Source organism: Mustela nivalis, assembly GCF_964662115.1.
Source record: "Mustela nivalis genome assembly, chromosome: 10".
In the NCBI taxonomy this organism is placed as follows: domain Eukaryota; kingdom Metazoa; phylum Chordata; class Mammalia; order Carnivora; family Mustelidae; genus Mustela; species Mustela nivalis.
In genome coordinates this window covers 33,945,182-33,972,914 of record NC_139029.1, presented here as the reverse complement: position 1 = coordinate 33,972,914, position 27,733 = coordinate 33,945,182, and the positions used below count along the sequence as shown (strand labels likewise).

The window sequence follows — 27,733 nt, the reverse complement described above, 5'->3', positions numbered from 1 at the left end:
ACCATTGCTTGATGATGAGTTTTTATATTTTTTGATAAATATGTTCTATCTTTATGGGAACATGTCTTTTCAATATTTATTTAAAAGTTGATTAAAACAGTATCTTGTCAAACTTGCTTTAGGAGTATCTGATTTTAATCTTCGCATTGCACTGCAAACACTTTTGAAAGAGTACTGTGAGGTGTGCAAATCTCCCAAAGAAAACAAGTTTTGTAGTTTTCTGCAGACATCCAAGGTTCGGCCTCGGAAGAAAGCAAGAAAGTACCTGTATGCAGTAGGTGAGAATATTTTAAAAGGTGATGCAAATAATCTTTTTTTTTTTAGGATTAAAACCTTTAATATTTTGTTATTATTTTACACATCAGAATATGCAAGTGTGTCAAATAGGCATATTTAATTTCACATATAGGCTACAAATTAATTGTGTTTTATACAGTGGATACATCTAAGAATAAATAGCTATTTGTTTGACATCTATTATTCTGTGATCCAAATTGTTGGGTTCTTAGATTGTCCAATTATTGCCAAATAACTGACTTACGAAATGCTGCTTTAAAAGTTAAAAATGTGAATTATAGTGAAATATAGGGAAAATCTCAACGTTTTTAACTATTCATGGCATCTTAGATGATTAGGGATAATAGGAACCAGTGGTCACTAAAGTGTAGGTGGATAAGATAATTCACAGAAGTATCAGGTGAACATATTAAAACATCTTTTTTATTTTATTTATTTATTTTATTTTATTTTATTTTTTTATTTTTTAAAATTTATTTATTTATTTATTTGACAGAGAGAGATCACAAGTAGGCAGAGAGGCAGGCAGGGAGAGAGGAAGGGAAGCAGGCTCCCTGCTGAGCAGAGAGCCCGATGCGGGACTCGATCCCAGGACCCTGAGATCATGACCTGAGCCAAAGGCAGCGGCTTAACCCACTGAGCCACCCAGGCGCCCCATCTTTTTTATTTTAAAAAGCAGTAAGTCTTATTAACATGTGAAGTATATGTAGACATTATCCAAATTTATATGCATATATTAATATATTCATAACATAATTTATCATCTGTATATAATTATATGTATGAGTTTATATATATAAAATATGTGATTTTATTTTTTTTATATTTCATATTTTATATAGTTATAATTTTATATTTTACATATATATAAATATGTAACTTTTAGTGCATGCTGCAGTTTTTTTACTGATGGTATGTGCTGTTCAACTCACTATTTTTAATTGAAAAATATACTAATAGAAGTCATAATGAGACTTCCAAACTAGACAGATAACCAGCTCCTTTTATGTTTTATCTAACATTTTATGACCAAAACCAGGTGGTAGAATGCTGGTTGACTTCATTGCATTTAAGCCATCATCTTTCAGGACTTGGAGCATATAAGAATATTTGTATACATGGCAGGCTCTAAAGTACTTTTTCTTTGCTATGAAATAATTATGGATTAAATGTCTAGATGTAGACGGTTAGATTTTTCTCATTACTTTCATTTACATATTTAGCAGTAAGTGATTCGCTGTGTATCTTCTTTCCTTCATTCAGGCGGATATACTCGGTTGCAGGGGGGTCGTTGGAGTGATAGCAGAGCCCTCAGCTGTGTAGAGCGTTTTGACACCTTTAGCCAGTACTGGACCACTGTGTCTTCACTTCATCAGGCTCGATGTGGGCTAGGAGTAGCAGTTCTGGGAGGGATGGTTTACGCTATTGGAGGTAATAATGTCTTTTTTCTCTCATTAGTTGCTCTCTGTAAATTGGCTGCATTCTTATATGACTTATATGTATTTCTAGGTACTATGGGGTATGCATATATATGGTATCCTCAATAAATATTTAATGAATAAATTAATGAAAAGAAGAAAAAGGAAACAGAAGATATTGAATGTTTCAGACCAGGGGGATACTATGATTTATCCCAAGGCAGAATATTTACGTTTGGTTTTGTTGAAAACTTGTTTATAAAATGTGGAACCAAAATTTAGGTCAATGTTTGTAATAAAAATTATTTTAATTTTGAAATTTAATTTCACATACTAGAAGTTGTATTACAAATAATTTTTAATTAACATAGTTACTTGGACAGTGAGATCTATAAAAACTAAGTCAGCTAGACTTTGGGACATATTTCTTAATTGAAATCACTGTGTTTTCTGAAACTATTATTATGAATTATAAAATGATTAATAAAATTAAATAAAAGGAGTTTTGGATGTTGGAGGGAACTAAATATCAGAGGAGGATCTAAAGAGAAATAAATGCTAACACTTTTTTTTTTTTTAAGATTTTATTTATTTACCTGACACACAGAGATCACAAGTAGGCAGAGAGGCAGGCAGAGAGAGAGAGGAAGAAGCAGGATCCTCGCGGAGCAGAGAGCCCCATGTGGGTTTCGATGTGGGGCTCGATCTCAGGACCCTGGGATCATGACCTGAGCCAAAGGCAGAGGCTTTAACCCACTGAGCCACCCAGGCGCCCCTACTTTTTTTTTTTTAAGATTTTATTTATTTGACAGAGAGAGAGATCACAAGTAGGCAGAGAGGCAGGCAGAGGGAGGGGGGGAAGAAGGCTCCTTGCTGAGCACAGTGCCTGATGTGAGGCTCGATCCCAGGACCCTGACACCATGACCTGGGCCAAAGGCAGAGGCTTAACCCACTGAGCCACCCAGGTGCCCCAGTGGTTAACACTTTTATATCAATATTTACTTCTCGATAATTTGTGTTGATAGCAACAAGTCTAGATAGGTAATCTCTAACCCTTACAACTAATCTTTATGCCTTATTTCTATAGGTTAGTCTAAAACACAAGAAGTTATATATCAAAAAATTTTTTTTAATATTTATTTATTATTTGAGACTCTGAGAGAGCACTAGCAGGTGGGGTGGGGGTAACAGAAGTATAGGGAGAATCTTAGGCAGACTCAGTGCTAAGCCCAGGGTAGGGCATGATCTCACTACCCTGAGATCACCAACCTGAGCCGAAACCAAATTTGGTCCCTTAACCAGCTGAGCTACCCAGATACCTCTTGAAAATGTTATTATTATTTTTCGACTATGATATTATCAGTTTAAAATGAGAGAGAGAGATGGAGAATATTTGGTTTTTATTTCTCTTTTGGAGAGAACATAATTCTTGCTAAAAACAGTTCATTAAAAGGCAGCTGAGTGGCTCAGATTTTGGCTTAGGTCATGATCTCAGGGTTGTGAGGTTGAGTCCCACATTGGTCTCTGCTCAGTGCAGAGTCTACGCGTCCCTCTTCCTCTACCTCTTTATTAAATCAATAAATGCCCTGTTGAATCTAAAAGTCCCAACAAAGAAATGAGAGTTTAAGCAAAATTTCCTGTCAGCATAAAGACCATAATTGTATATAATCTTTGACTAGAACACTAATAGCTCTTTTTATATACATTTTGGCAGTTATGGATAGTCTCAATGCATGTACGCTCCTGTTTAATATAGGGTCACAGTGTCCTGTGTGACATTTTCATATGTATGTGTCCCCTTTCCTGATGCCACAGAAATACTTAGGAGCACCCTTCAAAAATGCTATGACTTCACTAACTTTTATTTATTTATTTATTATTCTAAGTAGGCTCCACATTCAGTGTATGGCTTAAATTCATGACTGAGATGCAGGGCCACATGCTCTATCAACTGAGTCAGCTAGGTGCCCCAACTCAGCCTACTATTATTAATACTATCAACATTGCTATTCTAAGATATTTTATAATGTATAATGTTAAGACGATTTTTATTATCAAAGTAATTCAGGTTTGTGGTAGAAAATTTTGCTGAAATTTGGGCGCCTGGGTGGCTCAGTGGGTTAAGCCGCTGCCTTCGGCTCGGGTCATGATCTCAGGGTCCTGGGATCAAGTCCCGCATGGGGCTCTCTGCTCAGCAGGGAGCCTGTTTCCTCCTCTCTCTCTCTCTGCCTGCCTCTCCAACTACTTGTGATTTCTCTATGTCAAATAAATAAATAAAATCTTTAAAAAAAAAAAAAAAAAGAAAATTTTGCTGAAATTGAAGCATATAAAGAAGTAATAATCACCCATACTCCGACCATATCGCCCAGAGATAATCACAATACTTGGTTTATTTCCTTCTACATACATACATATCTGGGTTAATATTCTAATTACTATTTTTAAAAATTAAGATATAATTCACATACCATAAAATTCACCATTTGAAGTATATGGTTCAGTGATTTTTAGCATATTTACAAAATTGTACAACTATTCCCACTGTTTAATTCCAGAACATTTTTACCACTGCCAAAAGCCACTCTTATTATTTAGAGAAATTTTTATATCAGTGTAAGGAATTGTTTACGAGCTCTGTTTACAGACTCCAGCCAAGGGTCAGTCTTGCAAGCAGGCCTTTCTTTTTTTTTTTTTTTTAAATTCTTTTTTTTTTTATTTTTAAAGATTTTATTTATTTATTTGACAGAGAGAAATCACAAGTAGATGGAGAGGCAGGCAGAGAGAGAGGGAAGCAGGCTCTCCGCTGAGCAGAGAGCCCGATGCGGGACTCGATCCCAGGACTCTGAGATCATGACCTGAGCCGAAGGCAGCGGCTTAACCCACTGAGCCACCCAGGTGCCCGCAAGCAGGCCTTTCTAAGGTTAGGAATTCTCAGGCCTGCTGTGCTGATTCTTTTCTGCACCGTAGGTTTATATGTTCAGGATTCTAGGCCCTCATAAAATTATATATGTCGCAAATACTTTTTGCAACTCTGCTGCTTCATCTTTCACTCTCTTTATGGTATTTTTTTTAAGATTTTATTTACTTATATGATGGAGAGAGAGACAATGAGAGACGGAACACAAGCAGGGGGAGTGGGAGAGGGAAAAGCAGGCTCCCCTCCGCTGAGCAGGGAGCCTAATCCGGGGCTTGATCCCAGGACCCTGGGATCATGACCTGAGCTGAAGGCAGAGGCTTAAGGACTGAGCCACCCAGGTGCCCCCTTTTCTTTTCTTTTCTTTTTTTTTTTTTTTTAAGAAATATCTTTTTTTCCTTTATTATATCTTTTGATAAACATGTTTTTCATTTTAATGGGGCTAACTCTGTTATTTATTGTCCCTTTATGGTTAGTGTTTCTTGTATCCTTTTAAAGAAATCCATCCCTACTACAAAGTCATGATGATATATACCTTTATTGTTCTCTAAAATTTTAGTTTTAGAACTAAATGTATGTCTGTAATCTGCCTGGAATTGAGATAATAGGAGTAGGGAACAGTTTCATCTTTTCCTTGTATATGTAATCAATTATCTCAGCACAAAAAGCTTTTATTTGCCTATTGCTGTGCAGAGCAAACTTTGTCATATATCAGGTAATCATATATGTGGGTATCTGTTTCTAGAATTTCTTTTCTGTTTTGGTCTCTCTGTGTATTGCTATCTCAATTACTATAGCTCTGTTTTGTTTGTTTTTTTTATTCGAGAGAGAGACAGAGACAGAAAGAGGGAGAGGCAAAGGGAGAGGGAGAAACAGACTCCCTGCTGAGCTGGGAGCCCGCCGTAAGGCTCCATCCCAGGACCTGGAGATCATGACCTGAGCTGAAGGAGACTCTAAACCGTCTGAGCCATCCAGGGACCCCACTATAGCTCTGTTTTAATTCTGATAAGATTATCTGATAGGACAGTTTCTTCCCTTACTATTACTATTGTGTGAGAGTGCATGGCTATTCTGGGTCCTATGTACTTCCATGTAAATTTTAGAGCTAGTTCATCAAATCTGTTTTCTTTTTTTTTTTTTTTTAAGATTTTATTCATTTATTTGACAGAGAGAGATCACAAGCAGGCAGAGAGGCAGGCAGAGAGAGAGGAGGAAGCAGGCTCCCTGCTGAGCAGAGAGCCCGATGCGGGGCTCGATCCCAGGACTCAGGACTCTGAGATCATGACCTGAGCCGAAGGCAGCGGCTTAACCCACTGAGCCACCCAGGCGCCCCTCAAATCTGTTTTCTTCTGTCAAATCTGTTGTTAAAAATAATGTGTGACGATGGACTACTACTCAGCCATAAAAAAATCTTGCTGTTCGCAATGATGTGGATGGAACCCAGAGAGTATTATGCTAAGTGAAATCAGTCAATCAGAGAAAGACAATTATCATATGATCTCATTCATGTGTGGAATTTGGGAAACAAAACAGAGGGTCATAGGGGAAGAGAGGAAAAAATAAAACAAGATGAAATCAGAGAGGGAGACAAACCATAAGAGACTCTGAAGCATAGGAAACAAACTGAGGGTTGCTGGAAGGGAGAGGGGTGAGGTGTTAGGGTAACTGGGTGATGGACATTAAGGGAGGCACGTGACGTAATGAGCACTGGGTATTATAGAAGACTGACAAATCACTGACCTCTACCTCTGAAACCAATAATATATGTTAATTAATTGAATTTAAATTTAAAAATGTTAGTTGGAAAAAATAAATAACAATAAAGTATGATTTCACTTATATGAGGTACATTAGTCAAAATTATAAAAGACAGAAAGTATAGTGGTGGCTGTCTGGGGCTGGGGAGGGGAGAATAGGGACTTATCATTTGAATCAGGATAGTATTACAGTTTTATAAGATGTAGAGAATTTGGGGAGTGGATAGTGGCTTGGCTACACAAAAATATGAATGTGTTTAACATCACTGAACTCTACACTTAAAAATGGTTAAGATGGTAAATCTTATGTTACTTGTATTTTAACACAATAAAAAGAAGTGTGTGTCAAATTGTGGTTATGTTAAATCTATAAATCAGATTGGGGATAACCATCTATACATTCTCTCTTCTAATTCATGAACATGATATATCTCTTCATTTATTTAGCTTTTCCTTAATTTAAAATTTTACCTAAATGAAGTTTATAAATTCTATATGCCAGAGGTTTTGTACAATCTTTGATTAGACTAACTTCTAGGTATAGTCTATTTTAAAATTCTATTTTAAGTGGTACCTTTTTAGAAATTTTTATTTTCTCTTTGTTACTAGGTAAGGATTGGATTAAAATTCAAATTATACCAGAGCCAGGTATCCAAACTAATACATGAAAAAATATAGAAGTGTTAAAGTACAAATTTTATCCTCAAAAATTACATGGATTATTTGGGTGGCAAAATTAGAAATAATAGGAAAGTGATGCCTTGCTTCATTAAATGGGCTTTAATAAATGACAGTGCTATTGATTTATAATAATACTGGGCAAACTAATTTTAATGAATAGCATAAAATCAGACTTAATAGTTGAATTTCTGATAACGTGGAATGCTACTGAATATTGATTGTATTATGGTTCTAGGCTATTAGCATTATTATTAAAACTTCTTATATGTGTTTCTTTTATTTAACTCAGGTGAAAAGGATTCAATGATTTTTGACTGTACTGAATGCTATGATCCAGTTACTAAACAATGGACAACTGTAGCTTCAATGAATCACCCCCGCTGTGGTTTGGGAGTGTGTGTGTGTTATGGGGCTATTTATGCTTTGGGTAATTATGCTTTTTGGTTTAAGGATATCTGGTATTATTTAAATTCTTAGATTCTAGTTACTTTAGACATTTTTCTTCCCTCCAACAAGAAACTTGTGTCTTTTCAGCTTTATAAATTTTAATTTTCAAGTTTGAGTTACTTGGGGAATATTGTCAAGTGTGGAGCTCTAAGAGGGAGATGGAGATAAAGTGTAGTAAGATGTCCAGTGAAGCACTTCAGCTAACTAATTATAAATCTCATGATTAGGATAGCCATTCTGAATGTGCAGAAGTTGTTTCAAAATACCTGTTTTTCAAAATACCTGTTTCAAAAGGTAGTTTTGCAAAATACCTTATTTCCTAAGCAACGTGATGAGCTTTTGTTTTTATTTTGTTTTGTTTTTTTAAATCTCTGATGAAAACTAGTCAGAGAGTTAAGATTCAAGTTTTATAGTCAGATTCCAACTTTTTGTATGATCTTAGACAAATAACCCCTCTGGTACATATGATTATCATTCACATTATAAAGGTGCCAGATTAGAGGCTTTCTAATGTATTTTTCATAGATAAGACTTCTTTATCCAGAAATGACATTTTTCTTTTTGGTTACAGGTGGATGGGTTGGAGCAGAGATAGGTAACACCATTGAACGATTTGATCCTGATGAAAATAAGTGGGAAGTAGTTGGCAACATGGCTATGTCACGCTACTATTTCGGGTGTTGTGAAATGCAAGGTATTGCTTTCTAAAAATTTTTTTCTGAAAATGTATTTTATTTTGGGGGGGAGCGGAAAGGGGAGAGAGAGAGAAGAGAATCCGAAGCAGGCTCCATGCCCAGCACAGAGCCCAGTATAGGGCTCAGTCTCACAACCCTGAAATCATGACCTGAACTGAAGCAAGAGTCAGATGCTTAACTGACTGAGCCACCCAGGTGCCATCCTCTTTTTTCCCTAAAAATATATTTTTTGAAAAACTAAGCTTGAGCCTTTATTTTCACAAAACTATGTTTTATGTCTATTAGAGCTGACTAATTGACGCTAACAGTATGGAAGTATTGTTTTTAACATTTTATATGTTTTAATCTCTTATATCTTTATATCTGTATTGCCAAAATAATCATTTTTTCCAAAATAAACAAAAGAAGAATTAAAAATTATTAAAAATGAGCCGAAGACTCAAATAAGCATTTGAACCTACATCTATCTTTGTCATACTTAGTAAGTATTTCTAAGTAGGATGAGAATATAAAAAACAATCTTCACTGTCTCTTCTTTTGGCATTTTCAGTGTTTTCTTACAGGGCACATTGTGATTCAGTCCACATAGAATATAATGCCATGACAGATTTGAAAAATGTTGTACCATAGTGTGCCTGGGTGGCTCAGTGGGTTGAGCCTCTGCCTTCGGCTTGGGTCGTGATCTAAGGGTCCTGGGATTGAGCCCACATCAGGCTCTCTGCTTGATGGGGAGCCTGCTTCCCCCCTGTCTCTTCCTGCCTCTCTGCCAACTTGTGATCTCTCTCTCTCTCTGTCAAATAAAATCTTTTTAAAAAAATGTTGTACCACACATTAAAACAGTATACAAACTGTTAATTGTCTACTATACCCTGAGAAGTAGTTGGTAAGCATTGTCAAGTAGAACTGGATTCTTGGTCCAGATTGGAGAGCAGATTTATATACCTGTGGAGTAGTGAGCAGTGTGCTCCTTAAAACAACTCAACCTGCTATTCCCAGCTCAAGTTCTTTCTGCTTTGTGAGTACCTTCTCAGATTTTCCACTAGAATTTAAGTGTTCAGGTTACATGGTACAGACTATATCCTGTTGTGTAATACTATAGTGTTCTCTAATTGTTTTATATTTATGATTTTTATCTTCTCATATAAATTAAGTGTTCTGAGAGTTTTCAGCATGGTGGTAGGGGCTGGTTTCTAGCCCCTAGCAAGAAGAGGTTCTCAGAATACCACCTAGGTGTTGGAGAATTCAGTTCAACTCTAATACTGTGTACCCATACCTGGAGATAGCATCACATTCCACAGGTAGAAGCTCAGTCCTACAACACTCATCCTCCCCAGGCTATTACCTGTGCTTTGGAGTGACAGGCTATAGATCAGAGATTCCAGTGGTCCCTCCTCTTCGGGTTCAATTAATTTGCTAGGGTAGCTCACAGAACTCAGAAAATGTTACTACTAAAATGACATAACATAGGAGCAGTTAGATGGAAGAGATGCAAAGTCAAGTTATATGAAAGGAGCACAGAGTTTTCATGCCCTCCCTCTCCAGATACACCACTGTTCCCACATCTCCACATACTCACCAGTCCAGAAGCTCTCCAAACTGTCCTTTTTTTTTAATGAGTTGTCTTTTTTTCCTTTTATTTTTTTTCAAAGATTTTATTTATTTATTTGACAGACAGAGATCACAAGTAGGCAGAGGCAGGCAGAGAGAGAGGAAGGGAAGCAGGCCCCCTGCTGAGCAGAGAGCCCAATGTGGGACTCCATCCCAGGACCCTGAGATCATGACCTGAGCCAAAGGCAGCGGCTTAACCCACTGAGCCACCCAGGCACCCTCTTTTTTTTTCCTTTTAGTTTTATTTATTTATTTGACATAGAGAGACACAACAAGAGAGGAAACGCAAGCAGGGGGAGTGGGAGAGGGAAAAGCAGGCTTCCCACCGAGCATGGAGCCCAGTGCAGGGCTGGATCCCAGGACACTGGGATTCCGACCTTAGCCAAAGGCAGATGCTTAACTACTGAGACACCCAGGCACCCCAAACCTGTCCTTTTGGATTTTTATGGAGGTTCACTATATACATAGGCACAAGTGGTTAAATCATTGGCCATTGGTGATTGATTCAACCTCTACACCTCCTCTCCTCAGAGGTCAGGGGCTGAGACTGAAAGTTCTCACACTCAAATCATAAGTTTGACTCCTTTGGCAACTACCCCCCATTCCTTAAGTGCTTTCCCAAAGTTGCCTCATTAACATAACAAAAGACACCCTTCTCATTCTGGATGCTTTGGAAATTCAAGGATTTAGCTTGCTGTGAGCAAAGAATTGTGGATGAAAACCATATATAGATGAGAAATGTATTTTGGTCATCTGAATGACCAACTATATATTCCTTTTTTTCATTATTTTATTTTATTTATTTATTTGAGGGGGGTAGATAGCATGAGCAGCAGGAGGGGCAAAGGGAGAGGAAGAAGTAGACTCCTGTTGACCAGGGAGCCCCACATGGGTCTGGATCCCAGGACCCAGGGATCATGACCTGAGCCAAAGGCAGCCGCTTAACCAACTCACACACCCAGGTGTCCCCCAAATACATATTTCTTATAAATCACAGTATTGTACCTTCTAAAATCATAGAGCTAGAGAGGCATCTTGGAGATTATCTATTTTAATCCCTTTATTTATAGATGAGCAAGCAGAAGATCAGGAAGGTTGTGAATTATCTTTTCCCACAGCTGGTTACTGGCAAAGCTGGAGCTAGAACCCAAGTTTCAAATCAAATATAATAAGCAACTCACAGTGACTTACATTCTAATGTACTCTAGTGATAAGATCCTGAATACCTTAATCTTGCCATATAACTATTCTAATTTAAATTCAATTCTCTATATCCATTTGAGTAACAGGTAGGCTGTTACCAAATAAAGCTATATCATTCCCAGTTTAAGTGCATGGTATTTTTTTAGGGGAAAGAAAATCCCTCTCCCTTTCCTTTTTTATGTCATGTTAGCACTGATTCTGGAACTTGAGGTCATCAAGTAGATTATGAGGTGGAAAACCATGTCTGACTGACTGTTTTGTTATATATAGCATTGTAAGTTCTTTGAAAAACAAATGCCACTTAATTTTTTTTTTTAAGTTGTATTTATTTTAGAGAGAGAGCATGTGCATCGGGGTGGGGGAAGGGCAGAAGGCGAGGGAAAGAATCTTAAGCAGACTCCATGCTGAGCATAGAACATGACAACACAGGACTCAGTCTCCCAACCCTAAGATCATGACCTGAGCCAAAATCAAGAGTTGGACGCTTAACCAAATGAACTACATAGATACCCTTTATTTATTTATTTATTTATTTTTTTAAAAGATTTTATTTATTTATTTGACAGAGAGAAATCACAAGTAGATGGAGAGGCAGGCAGAGAGAGAGAGAGGGAAGCAGGCTCTCTGCTGAGCAGAGAGCCCGATGCGGGACTCGATCCCAGGACTCTGAGATCATGACCTGAGCTGAAGGCAGCGGCTTAACCCACTGGGCCACCCAGGGCGTCCCATAGATACCCTTTAAATGCCACTTTAAATTATACCTCTAATTCTTTGTAACATGCTTAAATATGAGCTATGATATACCAGACAGAAGTCAAATTTCTCTCTTAAAGGATAATGTGAGCCCTACATTAAATATGGTCTCAGCATAGCAGACATAAATCATAAGTCTTATGTTTTATAATTATTTACATTCTATTTTCTGTAGCATCTGAATAAAAATATTCTGTTTCCAGGTTTAATTTATGTAATTGGGGGCATCAGCAATGAAGGAATAGAGCTTCGTTCTTTTGAAGTGTATGATCCACTTTCTAAGCGTTGGTCTCCACTTCCTCCGATGGGAACCAGGAGAGCCTATCTTGGTGTGGCTGCACTCAATGACTGTATCTATTCTGTTGGAGGGTGGAATGAGACACAGGATGCTCTTCATACTGTGGAAAAATATTCCTTTGAAGAGGTAGGTTGGACAATTTCAAATGCTTTGATAACCTGTTCTGTTGAGATGTGCATTCTTTTATTCATGATATTGATCATTTGTAGTTTTTCTTTTCTTATCAGAGAACCAACTTTGTTGGTTTTTACAGGTTTGTTTGTTACAGGTTTTTTTCTATTCATTGCCTATCTTCAGTTTCATTAATTTCTCTATCCTTTTTCTTCTGTTTTGTTTTGTTTTGTTTTGCTTTGTTTAATTTACACTTTTTCGGGGCACCTGGGTGGCTCAGGGTGTTAAAGTCTCTGCCTTTGGCTCAGGTCATGATCCCAGAGTCATGGGATCGAGCCCCGCATCGGGCTCTCTGCTCAGGGGGAGCCTGCTTTCTCTTCTCTCTCTGCCTGCCTCTCTGCCTACTTGTGATCTCTTTCTCTCTGTCAAATAAATAAATAAAATGTTTTTAAAAATTTTTGTACTTCTTTTCTAAATTCTTTTTCTTTTTTTTTTTTTAATTTTATTTATTTACTTGACAGAGATCACAAGTAGGCAGAGAGGCAGGCAGAGAGAGGGGAGGGGGAGAAGCAGGCTCCCTGCTGAGCAGAGAGCCCGAGGTGGAGCTCTATCCCAGGACCCTGAGATCATGACCTGAGTGGAAGGCAGAGGCTTTAACCACTGAGCCACCCAGGCACCCCTTTATTCTAAATTCTTAAAGTAGAAGCTTAAATGTTTGATTTAAGACCTTTAAAATCATTATAAAAAAGAAAGGTCTAAAATCAATGTATTTGAAACTATAAATTATTTTCAAGCTTTGCTTTAAGTGCATCCACATTTTAATATATTGTATTTTGTTTATTTACTCATGTATTTTGTTATATATTAATTAGCATTTATCTTTAAATATCTTCTAATTTCCCTGGTAATTTCTTTTTTGACCAGTGAGTTGTTAGAAGTATGTTATTTAGGTTGCCTGGGTGGCTCAGTTGTTAAGCCTCTGCCTTCAGCTTGGGTCATGATCCTGAGGTCCTGAGATCGAGCCCTGCATCGGGCTCCCTGCTAGGCGGGAAGCCTGCTTCTCCCTCTTCCACTTTCCCTGCTTGTGTTCCTGGTCTCGCTGTCTCTCTCTCTCTGTCAAATAAATAAATTTATTTTTTTAAGTACGTTATTTAATTTCCAACTATTTGGGGACTTTCCAGATCTTTGTATTACTCATTTCTAATTTAATTCCATTGTGATCAGAGAGCATACTTTATATGATTTCTGTCTTGGTAAATGTTCCTTATCCACCTGAAAGGAATTTGTATTCTGCTGTTGTTGAGTGTAGAGTTCTATTAATGTCAGTTAGGTTAAATTGGTTAGTGTTGTTCAAATCTTCCCTACTCTTTTTAATATTTTATTTATTTATTTATTTTATTTGAGAGAGAGAGCATGAGAGGGAAGAAGGTCAGAGGAACAAGCAGACTCCCCATGGAGCTGGGAGCCCGAAGTGGGACTCGATCCGGGGACTCCGGGATCGTGACCCAAGCCGAAGGCAGTCGCTTAACCAACTGAGCCACCCAGGCGCCCCTTCCCTACTCTTTTTAACTTGTGCAATTGCTTTGTCAATTATTAAGAAAGCTTGTTGAAATCTTCAAGTATAGGAATGTAGGAGCCAAGGGCAGGCTGCCCCAAAATGTACCACTTTGGCATCTTGATTATTTTATTATTTTTTAAAGATTTATTGATTGATTTTTTAGAGAGAGGCACTCAAGAAGGAGGAGGGTTGGTGGGAGAGAAACAGACTCCCCTTTGATCTGGGATCCCATCACAGGGCTCAACTGCAGGAACCTGAGATCATGACCCAAGCTGAAACCAAGATTCAGATGCTTAACTGACTGAGCCACCCCTGCGTCCCTGGCATATTGATGATTTTAAATAAAAGTTACTTAAGAGACAGGCTATACAAGAAGGACTTTTCTGACCCTCCTCTGTCCCCCTAAAAGCAGGAAATAAATCTCTTATTTGAAAGGTACCCTCCTTGAACCAGGAGGTGAAAAGATATCTGTGTGGGGCGCCTGGGTGGGCTCAGTGGTTTAAAGCCTCTGCTTTCGGCTTGGGTCATGATCCCAGGGTTCTGGGATCGAGCCCCGCATTGGGCTCTCTGCTCGGCGGGGAGCCTGCTTCCTCCTCTCTCTCTGCCTGCCTCTCTGCCTACTTGTGATCTCTGTCTGTCAAATAAATAAGTAAAATAAAATAAAATAAAATAAAAAGACATCTGTGTTACCCAGATAGGAAATTTAGACCCAAGAAGAATGTATAAATGATCCTTGTTACTGGTTTACTAAGTTATTATCAGAGCCCAAATTCTCTTTAGAATTCCTTACTAGTTGAAGCTCCTAAAGTTACTTTTCCTTTGTCCTATCAAAACCCCACAGATTTATTGTCTCTGTCTAAAAAGTATAAAAACTGCTTTGTTCGCTTCTTTAGGTCTCAATTACATTATTGGGCCTGTATGTGTAAGTAATAAAACTTTTTTTTCTCTTGTTAATCTGTTTGATGCAAATTTAATTCTTAGTCCAACTAGAAGGCCTTAAGAGTAAAGGAAGAATTTTTCCTTCCCTGTAAATTTTTTTTTTTTTAAGATTTTATTTATTTATTTGACAGATCACAAGTAGGCAGAGAGAAAGAGGAGGAAGCAGGCTCCCTGCCGGGCAGAGAGCCTGATGTGGGGCTCGATCCCAGGACCCTGGGATCACGACCTGAGCCAAAGGCAGAGACTTTAACCCACTGAGCCACCCAGGTGCTCCTGTAAATTTTTTTTTAAAGATTTTATTTATTTATTTGACAGAGAGAGATCACAAGTAGGCAGAGAGGCAGGCAGAGAGAGAGAAGTGGGGAAGCAGGCTCCCACTGAGTGGAGTGTCCAATGCGGGACTTGATCCCAGGACCCTGAGATCATGACCCGAGCTGAAGACAGAGGCCTAACCCACTGAGCCACCCAGGCACCCCCTGAACATATTTTGAATCTCTGTTATTAAGTGTGTACAAGTTGAGATTATTGTCTTCTTGATGAATTGATCCTTTCATAGTCATGAAATATTTGTCTTTATCTTTGGTAATATTCTTTGTTCCCAAGTCTACTTTGTCTGATATTAATTTGACTAACTGATGTAGCCAAGCTATTTTTTGATGATTATTTGCATGGTGCATCTTTTTCTTTCCTCCCACTTTAGATCTATCTACATCTTTACAAGTGCGTCTCTGGTAAGATAACATAGAGTTGTAATCTCTTTTTTTATCCAGGTTGACAATCTCAACTTTCAAAAGGAATCTTTATAGAGTTTTTCCTATTTATATGTAATGTAATTGGAGATATGGTTGGTTTTTAGACTCCTCTTTTACAGTTTTACTCTTTGTATAATGCATTCTTTGATCCTTTTTTCTCTCTTTTCTGTCTTTACATTGACTGTTTTAGTATTCCATTTTCTCTCTTTTATTATCCAATTAACTATAACTTTGCCTTTTTCTTAGTGGTTACTGTAGGGTTTACATTGTGCGTTACATGTATTTATGCTATATATATACTGTATCAAGGAAACCTTTGAATAATATCATATTCACTTTCTTATTCTTTTTTTAAAATTTTAAACCATTTTTATTTATTTTTAGCTTTCTCTCTCTCTCTCTTTTTAGATTACTTATTTATTTATTAGAGACAGTGAGCAAGAGAGAGAATACAGACGGGGGAATGGCAGAGGCAGAGGGAGAAGCAGGGTCCCCAATGAGCAGGGAGCCTGATGTGAGGCTGGATCCCAGGACCCTGGGATCATGGCCTGAGCCAAAGGCGGACACTTAACTGACTGAGCCACCCAGGCACCCCAACAGTCAGTTATATTTAAAATTAAATGTTAATGTGAAAGTCTTTGATAATTATGCATATATTAATAATTCCTAGTTCTATTCTTTTGTGTAGAACTAAGTTTCTACCTTATAACGTTTTCTCTTTGCATGAAGAACTTCCTTTAATAGTTCTCTTAGTGCTTGTCTGCTGGCATTTATTCTCTTAGTGTTCATTTTCTGAAACTATTTTTTCACCTTCATTTTTGAAAGATACTTTATTGAGTATAGAATTTTTTCCCTACCATCTAAAAGGTGCTGTTTAATTATCTGCTTGCTCTATTACTGATGGGAAGTCAGTAGTCATTCTCATCCTTGTTCCATAATGTGTCTTTTTTTCCATGGAGGCTTTTACAATTTTCTGTTCATCATGGGATTCCAGTAATTTTATTATTGTGTATCTTTTTGGAGTTTTGTGTTTGTTTGGAATTCATTGAACTCCTTGAATCTGTGGGATTACAGCTTTCATCAAAATGAATGTTTTCAGCCATATTTCCTCAGATATTTTCCTGCTCTTTTTCTAAGACTCCAAGAACATGCATGTAAGACCACTTTAATATTGTCCCACAGGTCACTGAGGCTCTGTTAATTTTTATCTCCCATCTTTTTTCTCTCTGTGGTTAAGTTCATTTTTGTTTTACAGCTTCATTGAGGTATACTTGATAAAAATTGTGTAGATTTAAGGTGTATAATGTGATGTTTTGATATATGTTGTGAAATAACTTCCAAATCAACCTAATTAACATACTTATCACCTTATATTTTCCTGTTCCTTTTTTTTTTTACTTTTTTTTTTCAAGATTTTATTTATTTATTTGACAGACAGAGACCACAAGTAGGCAGAGAGAGAGGGGGAAGCAGGCTCCCTGCTGAGCAGAGAGCCTGATGTGGGGCTCAATCCCAGGACCCTGAGATCATGGCCTGAGCTGAAGGCAGAGGCTTAACCCACTGAGCCACCCAAGCACCCCAGCCATTCTAATTTTTTTAAAAAATTCCAGTGTAGTTAAACATACACTATTGCATTAGTTTCAGGTTCTCTTTTCCTTTTCTCATGTGTGGTAAGAGTTGCTTTCTTACCAAATTTCAAGTATACAATAGTATTATGAACTATAGTCACCATGTTTTATATTAGATCTCTAGAACTTATTCATCCTGCATAACTGAAATTCTGTTCTCTGTGCTTCAGTTTGGATGGTTTCTTTTGCTGTGTTTTCAAGTTCATTAATCTACATTGTCTCACTTCTAATATGCAGTATCTAATGACATTTAGGGAATTTTTCATTTCAGATATATGTATTTTTTAGCACTAAAAGATCTTTTTGATTGTTGATTTTAATGTCTTCCATTTCTCCCCTCATTGTGTTCATTTCTTCCTTTAGATCCTTGAACATATTTCTAATATCTGTCTTTAAGTCCTTGTCTGTTGTTCTCATTATCACCATCACTTTTGGACCTGTATCTGTTGAACTTATTCTTCCTGTTTGAGTCACCTTATTCCTGCTTTTCCACATTTCTAGTAACTTCTGATTGGATGGTAGACACAGTTAATGTTATATTGCTGAGTGTTTGGATTTTATATCTTCTTTTAGGAAGTATTGAGTTTACTTTTGTTAAGCAGCTAAATTATTTGCCAATCAGACTGATTCTTTTGAGACATATTTTTTTTTAAATTTTATTTATTTATTTGACAGAGAGATCACAAGTAGGCAGAGGGGGGGGGGGAAGCAGGCTCCCCGCTGAGCCGAGAGCCCGATGTGGGGCTCGATCCCAGGATCCTGAGATCATGACCTGAGCTGAAGGCAGAGGCTTAAGCCACTGAGCCACCCGGGCGCCCCTTGAGACATATTCTTAAGCTTTGTAGGAAAGGTCTAGAGTAATGTTTCCTTTAGGTCTCCTACTAAATAAAGAATGACCCTTCTTATGTCTCTATTTAATGTCCTAGCTGTTCAGCAAGGTGTCTTTATTTTGGCTAGTCAAAACTAGAATGTCATCCAGCTTTGCGTGAGCTCTGGGAATTGTTCAGTTTATAACTCCAGTAATGGAAAACAGTTTTTCTACTCACAATACTTTTGACACCAAATGTGTGTGTTTTCCATACCAAGCTGTTTCCCAGTTCTCTTATGTTCACCAACTAGGTACCCTCAAGTCCATTCATTTCTGACCCTAAAAACTCCACAGGCTAAGAGCTCAGTTTCAAAGATTACTCCTCACTTTACACACCAGTTTCAAGTAGTGGGTCCTCAGGTTAACCACTAACTTATTTACACTTGTCTGACTTGGCTACAAGTTGGGGGTTCCCATAATCCTTTCCTCAGGTTCAGTAATTTGCTCTAATGGTTTACAGAACTCAGGCAAACACTGTGTAAGTGGTCTATTGTAAAGGATTCAAATGGATAGCCAGATAAAGAGGTATATAAGGCAAGGTCCAGAAGGTCTTGAGTGTAGGAGTCTCTGTAGAATTTGGGTGTGATACCCTTCTGACACATGGATGTGTTCACCAACCTGGATGCTCTCTGAACACCATAGTATAGAGATTTTTTTTTTAAGATTTTATTTATTTATTTGACAGAGAGAGAGAGTACAAGCAAGCAGAGAAGCAGGCAGAGAGAGAGGAGGGGAAGCAGGCTCCCCGCTGAGCAGAGAGCCTGATTCAACCCCCAACCTCCTTCCCTCCCCAAATGATGGGGGTGGGGATAAAAGTTGCAAGCTTCTAATTCTGGCTTGGTCTTTCTGGCAGCCAGCCCCGATTTCTTCTTCTTCTTTTTATTTATTTATTTATTTATTTATTTTGCTTAGCATAACACCTTCTAGTTCTATCCACATTGTTGAAAATGGCAAGATTTCATTTTTTTTGATGGCTAAGTAGTATTCTTTTGTATATAGATACATCTTCCTTCTTTTTTTAAAGATTAAATCAGCTATAGATATTTTTGTGAATATCTGTTTTTTTCTTTTGTTTTTTAAAGATTTTTATTTTATTTATTTGACAGATAGAGATAACAAGTAGGCAAGAGGCATGATGTGGGGTTCGATCCCAGGATCCTGGGATCATGACCTGAGCCGAAGGCAGAGGCTTTAACCCACTGAGCCACCCAGGAGCCCCAAGATTTTTATGGAGACTTCATGATTAAGGCATAATTGATTATTAATTCAACCCCCAACCTCCTCCCCTCCCCAAATGATGGGGGTGGGGATAAAAGTTGCAAGCTTCTAATTCTGGATTGGTCTTTCTGGCAACCAGCCCCGATTTCTTCTTCTTCTTCTTTTTTTTTTTTTTTTGGTAAAGATTTTATTTATTTATTTGACAGAGATCACAAGTAGGCAGAGAGGCAGGCGGGGGAGGGGAGGGGAAGCAGGCTCCCTGCTGAGCAGAGAGCCCAATGCCAGGCTCCATCCCAGGACCCCAAGATCATGACCTGAGCTGAAGGCAGAGGCTCAACCCACTGAGCCACCCAGGCGCCCCAAATTTACTTTTTATTTAAATTCAATTAATATACAATAATTATTGGTTTCAGAGATAGAGCTCAGTGATTCATCAGTCTTATATAATACCCAGTGCTCATCATATCACATGCCCTCCTTAATGTCCATTACCCAGTTACCCCTTTCACCTCCCCTGTCCAGCAACCCTCTTTTTCCTTTTTTTTTTTTTTTTTGAAGATTTTAAAATTTTTATTTGAGAGAGAATGGGAGAGAGAGCACAAGAGTGGGGTGAGAGGCAGAAGGAGAAGCCGACTCCCCACTAAGCAGGGAGCCCCATGTGGGACTCAAACCTCGGACACCGGGACCATGACCCGAGCTGAAGGCAAACACTCAACCAACTAAGCCACCCAGGCGCCCCTCAGTTTGTTTCCTACACTTAAGAGTCTCTTACGGTTTGTCTCCCTCTTTAATTTGGTCTTGTTTTATATTTTCCTCTCTTCCCCTATGATCCTCTATTTTGTTTCCTAAATTCCACATGTCAGGGTGCCTGGGTGGCTCAGTGGGTTAAACCTAAATTCCACATGTCAGTGAGATCATATGATAATTGAATTTCTCTGATTTATTTATTTTGCTTAGCATAACACCTTCTAGTTCTATCCACATTGTTGAAAATGGCACGATTTCATTTTTTTGATGGCTAAGTAGTATTCTTTTGTATATCGATACATCTTCCTTCTTTTTTTTTTTTTTAAAGATTTTATTTATTTATTTGACAGTGAGAGATCACAAGTAGGCAGAGAGGCAGGCAGAGAGAGAGGAAGGGAAGGAAGCAGGCTCTCTGCCGAGCAGAGAGCCCGATACGGGACTCGATCCCAGGACCCTGAGATCATGACCTGAGCCGAAGGCAGCGGCTTAACCCACTGAGCCACCCAGGCACCCCCTTCCTTCTTTTTTTAAAGATTAAATCAGCTATAGATATTTTTGTGAATATCTGTGTTTTTTTCTTTTGTTTTTTAAAGATTTTTATTTTATTTATTTGACAGACAGAGATAACAAGTAGGCAAGAGGCAGATAGAGAGGGTGGGGAAGCAGGCTCTTGCTGATCAGAGAGCCTGATGCGGGGCTCGATCCCAGGACCCTGAGATCATGACCTGAGCTGAAGGCAGAGGCTTAACCCACTGAGCCACCCAGGCGCCGCTATCTTTGTGTTTTAAAATATGAGTATTTTGGGAGCACCTGAGTGGCTCAGATAAGTGTCTGACTCTTGATTTCAGCTCAGGTGATGATCTTAGAGTCATGAGATCTAGCCCTGCGTTGGGCACTGTGCCGGGCATGGAGCCTGCTTGGGATTCTCTCTCTCCCTCTGCCCATCCCCCTGCTTATGTGCACACTCTCTCTCTCTTTCTTTCTAGGTAAATAAATAAATAAAACATGAATTTTTTCAGCAATACCAACTTTGTCATACATTCTGTAATTTAAGATCATCTAATAGCCTTCAATTTTTAATAGAGGTCCTTCCATTTCAAAGGATGGTCTCCGGTTTTGGTATCTCAGAATTTAATTAATTAATTAATTAATTATTTTTAAAAAGATTTTATTTGTTTATTTGACAGGGAGAGATCACAAGTAGGCAGAGAGGCAGGCAGAGAGAGAGAGAGAGAGAGAGAGGAGGAAGCAGGCTCCCCGCTGAGCAGAGAGCCCAACACGGGGCTCGATCCCAGGTCCCTGGGATCATGACCCGAGCCAAAGCAGAGGCTTTAACCCACTGAGCCACCCAGGCGCCCTCAGAATTTAATTTAAATTCAGATCAGCAAACAGGGGCACCTGGGTGGCTCAGTCAGTTAAGTGTCTGCTTTTGTCTTAGGTCATGATCCCGGGGTCATGGGCTAAAGCTTGTCAGGTTTCCCACTCAGCAGGAGTCTGCTTGAGATTCTTCTTCCCTCTCCTTCTGCTCCCTCCCCATGTGCTCTCCCTCTTTCTAAAATAAATAAATAAATCTAAAATAAAATGGCAGTCAATTATTAAATTCAGATCAGCAGACATACATTGAGTGTCTATAATGTACTAGTGCTAGGCTGAGTCCTAGGATGTGAAGCTTTTTAAGTTCCTGTCCTCTAAAATTCACCTTCTAGCATTGATGAATAGTTGGTGTTCACCCTTTGTTTCTGTAAACTTTGTTCATCATATACTTTATTTCCAGATAACTTGCTCTTTTTTCTCTTGATTATTTTTTGGGACCTTTATTAGCTTTCCCGTTATCTGGGTATAGACATTTTCTCTGGAGAAGGTCATTATGAATAATTTTGGTTGTAGCAGGTTATTGAAATTTCTTCAGGGAACAGTGTATACCAGGAGTTAGCAAACTTTTTATTAGACAGATAGGGCACATGGGTGACTCAGCCAACTGAGCATCTGACTCTTGGTTTCAGCTCAAGTCATGATCTCAGGGTGTAGAGCCCACAGTGGGCTCCACGGTCAGTACCAAGTCTGCTTAAGATTGTTACCCCTCCTTCTCTCCCCCCCTCTGCTACTCCTCCCATTCACCCTCTTTCTCTCAAGTAAATAAAATGCTTTTTTTAAAAGAGTATTTTAGGTCTGCAGGCTACATACAATCTCTTCTTTTGGCACATTCTTGTTTTGTTATTTTTCAATTCATTTTTATTTTTATTAAGTTTTTTAAAATTAAAAATAATTTTTTTAAAGATTTTATTTATTCACTTGACAGAGACACAGAGAGATCACAAGTAGGCATAGGGGCAGGCAGAGAGAGGGGTGAGGCAGGCTCCCCACTGAGCAGAGAGACTGATGCGGGGCCTGATCCCAGGACCCCAAGATCATGACCTCTGCCGAAGGCAGAGGCTCAACCCACTGAGCCACTGAGGCACCCCTATTCTTTATTTTAATTCCAGTGTTATTAACATACAGTGTTATATTAGTTTCAGATGTACAATATAGTGATATAGTGATTCACCAATTCTATACTTTACACAGTACTCTTCATAATAAATGTACTCTTTAATCCCAATCTCCTGGTTCACCCATCCTCCCTCCCACCTCCCCTTTAGTAACCATCAGTTTGTTCTCTATAGTTAAGAGTCTGTTTCCTGGTTTGTCTCTATTTTTTTATTCATTTTCTTGTTTGTTTTGTTTTTTTAAATTCCACATGTGAGAGGAGCCTGGATGGCTCAGTGGGTTAAGCCTCTGCCTCTGGCTCAGGTCACGATTTCAGGGTCTTGGGATCGAGCCCCGCGTCTCTGCTCAGCGGGGAGCCTGTTTCCCCCTCTCTCTCTGCCTGTCTCTCTGTCTACTTGTCATTTATTTATTTATTTATTTATTTATTATTTATTTTTATTTATTTATATGACTCTGTCATATAATGTCAAAAATACTTTATTTCACTCACATGTGAAATTTTTTAAAACGATTTTATTTATATGACTCTCATATAAATTTATATTTTTTATTTTTCAATTTTCAATTTTATTTATATAAATTTATAAATTTATTTATATAAATTTTATTTATAGGACTGTGTCATATAAATAAAATCTTTTTTAAAAATTCCACATGTGAATGAAATCATAAAGTATTTTTCTTTCTCTGACTTATTTCGCTTAGAATTATACTTACTCCATCCACATTGTTGCAAATGGCAAGGTTTCATTATTTTTTATGGGTGAATTATATTCCATTGTATACACACACACACACACACACACACACACACACACACACACTGTTCTTTATCCATTCATCAGTCCATGGACATGGGAATTGCTTCCATAATTTGGCTATTGTAAATAATACTGCAATAAACATAGGGGTGCATGTATCCCTTTGAATTAGTGTTTTTGTATTTTGGAAGTAAATACTCAGTAGTGCCATTCCATTGTAGGATAGTTCTATTTTTTAACTTTTTGAGGAAACTTTGTATTATTTTTTTCAGGGGCTGCACCAGTTTGCATTCCCACTAATAGTGCATAAGGGGTCCCTTTTCTCCATATCCTCACCAACTCTTATTGTGTTTTATTTTTATTTTTTAAAGTAATCTCTATGCCCTATATGGGGCTCATACTCATAACTCCAAGATCCAGGTCATATGCTTGACCAACTGAGCTAGTCAGGTGCCCCATCTTATGTTGCTGATTTTAGCCATCTGACAGGTGTGAGGTGATAGCTCATTGTAGTTTTCATTTGCATTTCTCTGATGATGAGTGATGTTGAGCATCTTTTCATGTGTCTGTTGGCCATCTGCATATTTTCCTTGAAGACATTTCTGCTCATGTCTTCCACCCATTTTTTAAATTATGTGGTGATGATGATGATTATTTTGGGATTGAATTGTAACAGTCCATACTTTATATATTTTGGATATAAACCTTTTTATCAGATATGTCATTTATAATATCTTCTCCCAATCAATAGGTTGTCTTTTAGTTTTCTTGTTTTCATTACTGTGCAGAAAGAAGTTTTTTATTTTGATGTAATGCCAATAGTTTATTTTTGCTTTTATTTTTTTCTTGCTTCAGGAGACATATCTAGAAAAATGTTGCGACAGCCAGTGTCAGAGAAACTGCTGCCTGTACTATCTTCTAGGATTTTTTTTTTAGATTATTTATTTATTTATTTATTTGACAGACAGAGATCACAATTAGGCAGAGAGAGAAGGGGAAGCAGGCTCCCTACTGGACTCTGAGTTTGAAACTTAAATATTTAAAAAGAACTAGAGTATTTGATTTCTCAGCAGTTTTCTCTATTGTCATCTTATGATTCTGTTAACTTTTTTTTTTCCTCTTAACCAGGAAAAGTGGGTTGAAGTTGCTTCAATGAAAGTGCCTAGAGCAGGCATGTGTGTTGTGGCAGTCAATGGGCTTCTGTATGTTTCTGGAGGTCGATCTTCGAGCCATGATTTCTTGGCCCCAGGTACCTTGGACTCTGTCGAAGTTTATAACCCTCATTCAGATACATGGACAGAAATCGGTAACATGATCACCAGTCGTTGTGAAGGAGGTGTTGCTGTACTATGAAATATAAAGTATAAGGGAGCACAAGAAACATTTTAAAAATATAGGATCTGATCTTTTTGCAAATCACACATGTATTTGGTGATAGGACCCTTTGATTCTATTGAGTTTTCCATGTATATGGTAGATAAATGACTAAAGAATTATTTTTCTAAGAATTTGAGTAAGGAGAGACACGGAATATTATCCTAAATTAATAAAGAACTCACTCAAATTTGCCATGCTTACCAATAGGAATGCTGTTTATGCTCTAGAATTCTCTTAGGGGTAGAGTCCTGTTTGTAAAAATGATTTGCTAGAAGCTTCTTGGCAAATAGCCCCATTAGCTGCTTCTCCAGTATAAGCCACGCTGTAACATGACCCATGTGTGATGTAAGAATATCAGTGAGACAGTTTGAAGATATCTGTACATTCAGTCTATGGCACAATTTTCCATGACCACAGTTGAACCTACAGAGAAAAGCCAGTGACACAACTCCCTTTTATTTGATACCAAACTTTTTATTGGCAGCAGATACACTGGGAGGGACATGTAGGAAATATCTAGCTATCTCTATAGATGTTTATATAGAAAGACAAGTTTTTGCCTGTTGATAACAGGATTAAAAAAGCTTTTGCTCACTTTTGTTGTCTTAGTGCTGAAAATGCAAGTGAGAAATTACTAGGACGTTCTTCATTAAAGTCCTTTAGTGCAATTCGATAATATAATGAGTGACAGAGCCCAGTGAGAGATAGGTACCTATTAAATTTCTTTCCTATTTTCTAAATAGTTATCAAAAATTATCTGCTTGGTTTGGGGAAGAGGGAGTTTTATTAGACTATCAAGCTTTGTGAAGCTTACTTGTACTTTGGCAATCCTAAGTATGAACTTAGTACAAAACCTACTGCCTGGTTTGGAGAAGGTGAAATTGTAGGTACCTATGAAGCTTTTTACAGACATTGACATAGTGTTAAGTTGAAAGTCCTCTGATCCAAAACTGCTTTTCAAAACTTTCCATTTTTTCCCCCCCTGAGAAACAGTCTAAAAAATTGTTCTCTATTTCTGAGAGGAACATTCTTTTGTGTACATGGTCATCACTTTTAGTTATTTCTACCAGTTGCTTGAAGCCATATATTAAAAATCTTACATACATTTAGGTTAATCTAGTGATTCCAGGATTTGATTTGTATATTCCTGATTTCCCCTTTCTCTCTTTTTTTTTTTTTTTTAAGATTTTTAAACAATCTCTATACCCATTGTAGGGCTTGAAGCCACAACCCTGAGATCAAGAGCCAGTGAGGCACCCCTGATTCCCCCCTTTTCTTTCTTAAAGTCCTTCAGTATATTATTACAGGCATCACAGCTTATTTAGATAGAAAATCTTTGTTGGTAACCATTAAAGACTCAGGAGGCACTCATATCCAAAATATTTGGATTGGCCCACAAGAGTACTTTTATAATTTAACCATATGCATTTATTAAGAAAAGCTTATGTAGTGTAGTGTGTACCTGTGTCCCTTTGTTTGGGGTATCCCAAAAGTCCAAAGGGTCATAGGTGCCTGGTGTGATCTATAAAATGTCAAGGAATGAAGATGATTTGTAGATTATTTAAACTCCAATTCATGTGCCTTTAATATTTCTCTACAGAGAATCTGCTTTCTGGTTCAAAAGAGATTTACAAAATACTCCTATAATTTCTCATTATTGCCTGGTGCCAACCTGAAATGGCACTGTGAAGTGAGGCATTTTGTAGTGCTGTGGCAGAAACATGTCAAGACAATCTGTGTTTGGGCTTAATGGGTCCAGACAATCCCTGTAAATAGATAATTGTAAAAATACTTATTATATTATTTTCTAGGTGATGATTTTAAAAATAATGTACTAATAAAGTATGTTGATTTTTGCTTTTTCCTTTTCCTTGTATTACTTATTAACTTAGTTTATTAGCAGTGTCCCTAGATTACCCAAATGTAATAGGATTCCCCAAGATTTTTACTGTTTGTTTTACCTGTAGGAACTTGCACATTTAGTTCTTACATTTAAATGTTTACTGAGCAGCTATTAATGTGATCTTCCTCCAAAATATTTGACAATCTAATATACTTCTAAACATCCTGTCCAGTGTAAAGTCAGATGTACTTTAAAGTCAGTTTATTTCCCCAAAGATTTTATTTATTTATTGGACAGAGATCACAAGTAGGTAGAAAGGCAGGCAGAGAGAGAGGGAGAAGTGGGCTCCCTGCTGAGCAGAGAGCCCGATGTGGGCTCCATCCCAGGGCCCCGAGATCAAGACCTGAGCCAAGGGCAGAAGCTTAACCCACTGAACCAGCCAGGTGCCCCTAAAATCAGGTGTTTTGGTTTTGGTTTTTTTTTTTTTTTTAAGAATCATAACACTGTGGGACGCCTGGGTGGCTCATTGGGTTAAGCCTCTGCCTTTGGTCATGGTCTCAGGGTCCTGGGATTGAGCCCCGCATTGGGCTCTGCTCAGCACGGAGCCTGTTTCCCCCTTTCTCTGCAAGCTGCTCTGCCTACTTATGATCTCTGTCAAATGAATAAATCTTTGAAAAAAAACATACACTGTAATTCACTTGCATAGTGCATTCACCTGCATTTGTGTAGTGAAATTGAGCAATTAATTTAAAAGTCACTTGCCCCTATTCTGAAAGATGATGAATTTGAGATAAATTTTAACTTTGTATAGTCCTCATGCAATTTAAAAGCAAACAAGTTTCCTTACCAAAACACTTGAGTGGAATTGGGAAAGATCTGAAAAGAATCAGCTTTCCCTCCTTCAAAATCAAGTTCTTGTAAACTATTCTTTGGATTAATAAAGAAGGATTATGTGGTGGTTTCAGCTATGGTCTTTCATTGGTAAGCTTCTCAATGCTCAGAATAAGGTCTATCTCTGTGGTGGTGTACTTGTTTGCTAGGGCTCCTGTAACCAAGTACTACACAGAAGTTTAAATGGAATTTATTGTTTTATAGTTTTGGAAGCTGGAAACCTAAATCAAGGTGTTGGTAGTTGGTTCCTTGAGTGCTAAAGGCATCTATTCCAGACTTCTCTCCTTGGAATGTAGATGGCTACCTTCATGTACATGTGGCATTTTCCTTGTATGCATGCTTATAAGTTTTCCCTTGTTATAAGAATATCAGTAATATTACATTACAGCCTACCCTTAGGATTTCATTTTAGCACTGTAACCTCTGTAAAGACCTATCTCTAAATAAGGTCACATTCTGAGATATTGGGACGAGGACTTCAA

General features: G+C 37.9%; 1 protein-coding gene across 10 annotated transcripts in view; it reads left to right on the top strand.

Moving 5' to 3' along the window:
- The window catches only part of IPP (intracisternal A particle-promoted polypeptide), a 63,619-nt gene that overhangs the window by 7,661 nt on the left and 28,225 nt on the right, over positions 1–27,733 (top strand). For 5 of the 10 annotated variants that reach the window (XM_082687270.1, XM_082687271.1, XM_082687272.1 and 2 more), the window contains 6 exons: positions 123–278; positions 1,561–1,728; positions 7,357–7,494; positions 8,086–8,208; positions 11,977–12,197; positions 24,269–24,389. In XM_082687270.1, the coding sequence (XP_082543396.1) occupies positions 123–278; positions 1,561–1,728; positions 7,357–7,494; positions 8,086–8,208; positions 11,977–12,197; positions 24,269–24,389 (927 nt within the window). Of the gene's footprint in view, positions 1–122; positions 279–1,560; positions 1,729–7,356; positions 7,495–8,085; positions 8,209–11,976; positions 12,198–24,268; positions 27,325–27,733 lie in introns of those variants that run through there. The other 5 variants (XM_082687268.1, XM_082687266.1, XM_082687269.1 and 2 more) reach the window with 2 other exon arrangements.